This window comes from Medicago sativa, chromosome 1 (assembly GCF_051527215.1).
Source record: "Medicago sativa cultivar Bolivia chromosome 1, Bolivia_mono, whole genome shotgun sequence".
Lineage (NCBI taxonomy): Eukaryota > Viridiplantae > Streptophyta > Magnoliopsida > Fabales > Fabaceae > Medicago > Medicago sativa.
The window spans coordinates 53,139,126-53,146,733 of NC_140749.1; the positions used below are offsets into that span (position 1 = coordinate 53,139,126).

Sequence of the window (7,608 nt, forward strand, 5' to 3'; positions counted from 1 at the left end):
GTTCAGTTCCCAAAATTCTGCCTTTTTAGTGTTTTGTGCCTTATCAAAAAAAAAAAATTTGAAACGACAATCTTTGTATAGACGATTTTACTTACCACTTTATTACTTTTTTTGACAAAAATAAACGATATTCATTTATTCAAATTGATAAAGTACATTGAAATTTAAAGTCACTAAAAATAAAAAAGATGAATCTGTGAACAAACTCATAGCATAAACAATTTAGTGCCCTTGCGAAATTTAGTTATCAATTTTTTGACACCGTTGTCGAGGATTGTTGATTTTCAACGAGGTAATTTACTATAGATCTCTAGAATATTGTTAAAAGGAATTGACTCTTGCTATTTTAAGTACAAAATTTAGTAAAATTCTACATTCCTTTCCATTTTTTCATTATTAGAGAATTCATTGCTATTACTAAAATGATAACCGCTCACCCTTAAGACTTTTTTGGGAGATCATATTAGACTCTTTTGTGACTGTCATTCTTCATGTAAATGCAAGTGGTTTCTTAAGTCTTCTACAACATTGTTCAATGTCGGTACTCTACATATCTTCACATCTCATCTATCGATAATCTTCTGAAATAAAATAGGAACATCTAAGTTTATCATTGGACCACTTACTATAATAAATTAAAATATTAAAAGAGGCATGAATATTTAGAAAATAGAAAAATAAAATAAAAAAAGTGGGTATATACTACTATAGAGTTTGTAGAAATGGATGTGAATGGATCCAAAAATGAGTGAAAGGGAGGTGGTACTTTGAGAAGGCAAAGGCAGTCTTGTGGCGATTGTCAGGCAATTCACTCTGAGATGGATCAGACCCAATTGTCCATCCATAGATGTAATGTAAGAGTCCCCACCTTTTCCTTCCCCTCTCTGTTTTATAGGTCCCACCACACCTTCTCCATTCATCTTCCTCTTTCACCACTTCTTCACTTCAAAATTAACACACACTCACACTCACTTTCTCTCTTCTTCTCTCCACAACTTCAACACACTCTCAAAATTATTCTCTTCATGGACAAAAAAATCATTGAAAGAGAAACACATGACTTAATGAACGTTGAGTCATTCTCTCAACTTCCCTTCATCCGACCTCCTCCTACTAACAAAGAGAAAGGCATCCGCCTCTTCGGCATCGAATTCGGTGGTGGCGCCACCGAAGACGAGTCCCCCGAGTCTCCGGAAACAACCAACAACAACAACAACATTAACTCGTTCGAGGTTGACAACAACAACAACAACAAAGACAACAACAATAACAACGAAAACAACAGAAGATTTGAATGTCATTACTGTTGTAGAAACTTTCCTACTTCACAAGCCTTAGGTGGTCATCAAAACGCACACAAAAGAGAACGTCAACACGCAAAACGACAACACCTTCAATCAACTATGGTACATGCTACTACTTTCTCTGATCCACATCTCTACCATCATCACCATCAACAACAGCATCCTCTTTATAGATTTACATCATCATCACCATCATCATTATCATCATCACCTTCTTATCCAACATGGAACACAAACTCAACTAGGTTCTATAACCATCCAACAACTTCTTCTTACTCTCAACAACAACCTATTAATGGTAGTCCTTTAGCTTTTTGGCGTGTCCCAAACGGCACAGTTCAGAGTAACCCTAGTTTCAACCATGAACGTCCTTTACCTTTGCTTGCTTCTGAGGAAAGATCAAATTTATGGCACAGTGGACAAGGAGTACCTTCTTCTTCTTCTTCTGCTTCGCATAATCGTTACGTTTATGACACTAAACGTAACGACCATGTTAGTTTGGATCTTCATCTCTAAAATAACCAATTTTGGTTATTTAATTTATGAAGAGTCTATTTATTATAAATTAAGCTTGGTAATAACATGTCAATTTTTCATACATGATATATAGTATTAGTGTCACTCAGCAAAATAACTTCTTATGATTGATTCAACTAAGCTACTTTGAGAAGCTTGGGCGTAATATATATAATAAATATGAGAAATTTCTTCCTTTTAGTTAACCTTATGTTGGAACTAATTGTTTATGATTCATTTTATATTATATGAGTCGGAATCCGTTTACACCAGGTATTAAGTTTATTATACTTGCACCTTCCTTTTAGAATTTGTTTCAATGATCCTTCTTCTTCTTTTTTTCACCTTGAAACATTTGTTTCTAAACTCAAAGATTTGCTATATATTCCATTTATTTATCTATTATAAGAAAAAATCATATAGTGAAATATGAAAGAATTTCACACTTCTATTTTCAGTCATTTTTGTTCTCAGATCCGTTCAAGAGCATTGGATTTGAATCATTATTATTTCATTTTTAAGCAAAATTTTAGTAACTTAATGATCATATTAGTTTTCAGGGTTTGAACTCTGAACCTCCTTCTTAAAACTCATTCGATGACCTTTAGGTAGCATCGGATTTGTAAGTTCTTTGCAACAATTTTTTTAGGGGAGTTCATTGCAACAAATTAAACATGAGATTCAAGCATCTATGTATGAGCACACTAGTACTATGTGGTGTTTAATTCTAACACAAGTTTGTATAGTTAGGTTGTTAGCTGAGAAAAATTAAACTGTCTCACACGTGTGAGGGATAATGTAAAAGGTATGAATTGAATAGAGTTAGGTCATGGGTGCGCATGAACAATTTGTCGAATCACACGTGTGACTAAGTCCATGATATTGTCTAAGCAGGTGGGGTATTGAGAGAAGTGATTTTTGCTAATTTTAATGGTACAATGTAATGTCATGATAAGGTTTGATGATGGTCTGCTCAAATATTGCAGAAACGAAAGTGATATTTCTATGTCTATGTCTACTAGCAGGCATAAAAAATGTAATTCATTGATTTCAAAATTACATGTTTACATGCTCCTTTTGTTTTTCACTCACAATAGTGCAAAAAATGTTTTGATAGAGTGTGACAGGTACATGAAATTTAGCTTAATATTATGTCTTTTTTGTCATATAAAGATTCAAGAAGCTAGGGCAAATATAAAGGGTAGTATAGCAATATATATAGTAATAAATGAGAGAAAGGAACATGTTCGTCAAGAGCACGTTCATTGTTCAAGAACATGTTGGTGTTTTTCATTCCTCAATATAGTTTATAGTTTAGGTTGACCCGGTGTTGAAACAATTGATTGTAGATAATGAACAAAAGTGGTCCTAGAGCATGTTAGAAATTTTTGAAGTGTTTTCTAACCAATATCAGTTAAGTTAGTGGTTTTGTTAATTTTCAGGATTTGAATCCTGAAACTCATCAATGGAGTTATTTATTTAGGATTTTAAAAAAAAAAAAAAAAAAAAATCTATGGAAGATCTATATATAAAAAGTAGAATTGGGATTTGATACATGCAATGAGTGATGTGTTTGGTAATCATTCATAAATTGAAGTTGAAAATGGTGAATAATTACTACTAAGTTCATAAGTACTTATGACCCACAAGTAGGGAAGGCATATGGGCCAATTCTTTATTATGCGTTGTTTACAAATCACAAATTATCATCATCATTCAAAGGAAATGTTTCCCATTAAAGGGTTTTCTTGGGTTTAAAATGGCAAAACCAACCTTCAGAAAAGGATGTCTTGTGTCTTTCTTCCTTTTCTCTTGAGCAGCTTTAAGGAACATGGTAGTTACCGTGCCATCTTTATTTTCCCCATCTTATGTACCGTTGCTTTTATATCATATACACAAGTAAGCATCACAATGGGGTAGGGTGGGACATGTTTTACTGTCCTCGTCCTCAAATCACATATATTTACGTGTTACCATACCCGGTCTTCGACCGAGTAAGAAATTGAACCCCATCCCTAACCCTAACCCTGACGGGTTTGGGTATCCTCGCAATAAAATAATTTTTGAGTAAAAAAATAATTTTTTTCTGGCCTTAAACCCGAACCCAAAATTTCCCCGAACCTACAACCAGAAATTAATTTTTATAATCTTCTATTAATCAAATACATTTTGGGTAGAAAAACACCATACACTATGTGTATTTGTCGATTACAAACTAGGGAAGGTAACCTTATACCATATTCATAGTGATTAAAAATTCAAAAATATCTCAAAAGTAGGAATGACATATAGCCAAAATATCAATGGTCTAAATTAACTAATAATCTAAATTATCGGAACAGCAAACAACATAGCCAAGTACAAAGCACATGATTGTTCATTGAAAAATTAAAATTGCTAAAATTAGTAGCCACATCGACATTATATATCTTCTTTCTTTCTCTAAAACAAGTGAGAGACCCATAGTGTGAGACGGAGAGAAAAGTGAGAGAGTCGTAAGTTAGTTCCTGGTTTAGGGTTTACTTGAGACGTTTAGGTTTCTATTTATATAAAAGGGGTAATAAAGTAATTTTCTACATTCAAAACGGGTTCGGATACGAGTTTAGGGTGGATGCTTATATCCCTGTTATCCGTATTTTAAAATAAGGGAAAACCTAAAATCATACCTAAATCTAGTCAAAGCTGGAAACTCCATCAAATCCTAGAGGATATTCGCGGATACGGATTTTATTGTAATGTACTCCCTCCGGTCTCAAATGTAAGAAACTTTTCACTTTTTAGATTCATTTAATAAATGATTTATGTGGTCTTTATTATAGACCACATACATCATTTATTGAATGAACCAAAAAAGTGAAAAGTTTCTTACATTTGAGACCGGAGGAGTATATACACAAGCGCCGAAAATGGAATACTTACGTGTTCCTCTGTCCTCTTTTATAAGTCTATCATTGCTTAATTTTATTTTTTTTCTTTCTCCCATCTGATCTATTTTATTTTCATCTCCATATACACCGTTATGACTAGCATCCTAATGTCGTGGACGTTACTTTTCTTTTGAATGATAAAGTATATAAATATATCAAGAGTACAACAAGGTGTACTCGAAGTCTTGCAAGAAAACAACCCTTTAAAACGAAGGATAAGCAAACAAAAAAAAAAACCGAAACGTACAACAAACAGCCATGAAAAAAAAATAACCACGCACGATGGTACAATAGAGATTTGAGGTCTTACCCAGATATCAAAGTGATAAATACAGTTACATTAATTTTTAAAATATATATATATATACTATATGAATGAAGATTCAAAATGGTCCCTGATCAAAAACTCAAGTACCCAAGTTGATCCCTTACATTAATTTTTTCTTTAACATACCCTTAATTAATACTACAAACCTTGTTTTGAAATAAGAAAAGTCAAATTTAATACATATAAATAAAGGACAATTTAATAATATTAATACACAAAATGGACACATTAATTGCAGTGACTACTTTTCTTAAAAAATGTGAAAAAATTAAAAAATGCTTACATATATGTACGGAGGGAGTAAGTTATTTAATAATTAATTCAAGAAAATGACAAAGTTATACACAAGTCTTAACTCATTAAAATGCTGAAATTATTAGGTTAATATTGTGATTAGGGTTCGAACCTCAACTCTTCACTATTTGAATATAATGTTTGGAAGTGAAATAAGATAGGTTAAACAAGAAGTAAAATTGGAAGAAAAAATTACACCACATAATATTTGATTTTCTTTTTAATTGCCAAAGAGATATGTAGTGAGATAAGAAAAAATTACACCACATAATATTTGATTTTCTTTTTAATTGCCAAAGAGATATGTAGTGAGATAGAAAGAGATATGTTAAGTGTGTTAGTTTTGTGGTGAGTTGGAGATTCCTTCTCTGTGGAAAGAGAGAGGACATGTTCTCTCCTTAACAATAATAGACTGATAGTTATAGTACTGATGCTTCTGCCTACTTTAATCATCTATTATTTTGGCAGCACAAAAGGTCAGAGATTTTATTTTGCTACAATGGACACTACCTATGAAACTCAGATAAAAAGGCAATCAATCACATACACATGTTCAAGGTCTATTTTCCTCAAAGTTGTTTGGGACATATATACAATTTTGACCGACATGAAGACAACAATTTTAATCCCCTCTACATTTTTAATAGAAGCCACATTAATGCAAAATAACTGTTCCCCTCGTTCCATTCTTTTCATTAAACAATACTGATAATAAACTACATAAAAAAGAAATTCTTTTCTATTCATGAGTCCTAGTTCAATCGATAAAATTGTCAAAATTGTTAGGACAGATGTCATAACAGCAATTTAAACTTCAACTCCTCCACATATATGTATGAATATAATTTTGTCTATCTATTCGTCTATCTATAAAAATAAAATAAAAAATTCTCATTTAATTTAAATAGTATTTCATTCCTCTTTTTTCTAAAATGCTTATAATGTCGGAGGAGTGAGTAACATTATAACTATCATGATTAAATGTTTGTTCTTTTTACTAAAAATGTGAATTTTATGATAATAGAGAATGAAATTTAAATGTTTTATTTACTGAAAGTGGTAAGATCCACCTTTAGATATTGAAACATCGATATTTGATAAATCCTTAAAATGCTTATGACTATTCTCTTATGGAAAAACTTAACTCGTGCCCTTAAGGCACAAGTTAATGAATTAAATATAATAATTTTTTATTAGAATATGTGCAATAAATTTAATTTTTAAGTTTGTAATAAATTGAATGCACAAAACTTAAGAGAATAATTCTACTTCTAAATTTCTTAATATGTGTTTTAAGGACGCAAGTTAGCCTAACCCTTCTTTTATTTATCTTTTAAAAAAGTGTTCCTCTAATAATAATATGAACAAATTACATTAGATTTGATTAAGGAGAGATTCGGATGGGTAAAAAATTATTCAAGTCTAACCAACCGTACATTACAACTCTACTGATTATGGCTCAAGTACTTGCCCTTTGTCATATTTCTTACACGTTCAATTCACGAGAAAAACCCGACAATCTTATTGGTTGGTAAATATTAGTTTAACTTGTTTATAGTGCTCTTGTTACTCGTCTACGTCATCTGCAACTCCAACAGTAATATTCTTGAAAACAGTCAACAACATTTCTGAGTTGCACATAAGCCAGAAGCCCAGACCTATACAACGATTTATTAAAATTTAATGTACGTCATATAGTAAGTAATTATTCACTAGTACAATATAGATCGAGGAGAAATGATATTTTGACAACCACTTTTTGACAATTTTTAGACAACTTTCTCTCTCATACTCACATGATGTTGTTATTCTCTCTCTTCCTTTTTCTCTCTCCATTGTTTTTGACCAATAAGAAGTGAGAAAAACAAGGTTGTCAACAAAGTTGTCATCAAATGAATGTCAAAATATCATTACTTTAGATCGAGACATCTAGCTAATTAAACTAAAAAGACATATGTTATCTCATTTAAGCATTCATGGATGAATGTCTTTGGAAAGAAAAAAAATTGCATTCTTGGTTGATGTATAAATAGAAGTTTGGGTTAAATATGTTATTCGTCCCTGCAAATAGGGCTCGCTTAAAATTTCGTCTCTGCAATCGCGAATCCTTATTTTTTTGCCCCTGCAAAGTTTAATCAGTTAAAAATTCATCCCTTGACCCAGTTAATGACTGCCACGTCATCAAATTCACAAAATGGCATGAGAATTGACGAAAATACCCCTGGCTTGTTTTTTTTCC

The 7,608-nt window shown here is 31.8% G+C and overlaps 1 protein-coding gene across 1 annotated transcript; it reads left to right on the top strand.

Moving 5' to 3' along the window:
• Window positions 1-714: 714 nt before the first annotated feature.
• On the top strand, window positions 715-2,021 carry LOC146955323 (zinc finger protein GIS-like). Its single transcript, XM_085721081.1, has one exon. It carries the CDS (start codon window positions 819-821, stop codon window positions 1,818-1,820), a length of 1,002 nt encoding a protein of 333 aa, XP_085577207.1. The 5' UTR covers window positions 715-818; the 3' UTR covers window positions 1,821-2,021.
• The last annotated feature ends 5,587 nt before the right edge of the window (window positions 2,022-7,608 follow it).

Coding starts and splice junctions, on each gene's coding strand:
- LOC146955323 (XM_085721081.1), top strand. CDS start 819: ATGGATCAGACCCAATTGTCCATCCATAGATGTAATGTAAGAGTCCCC.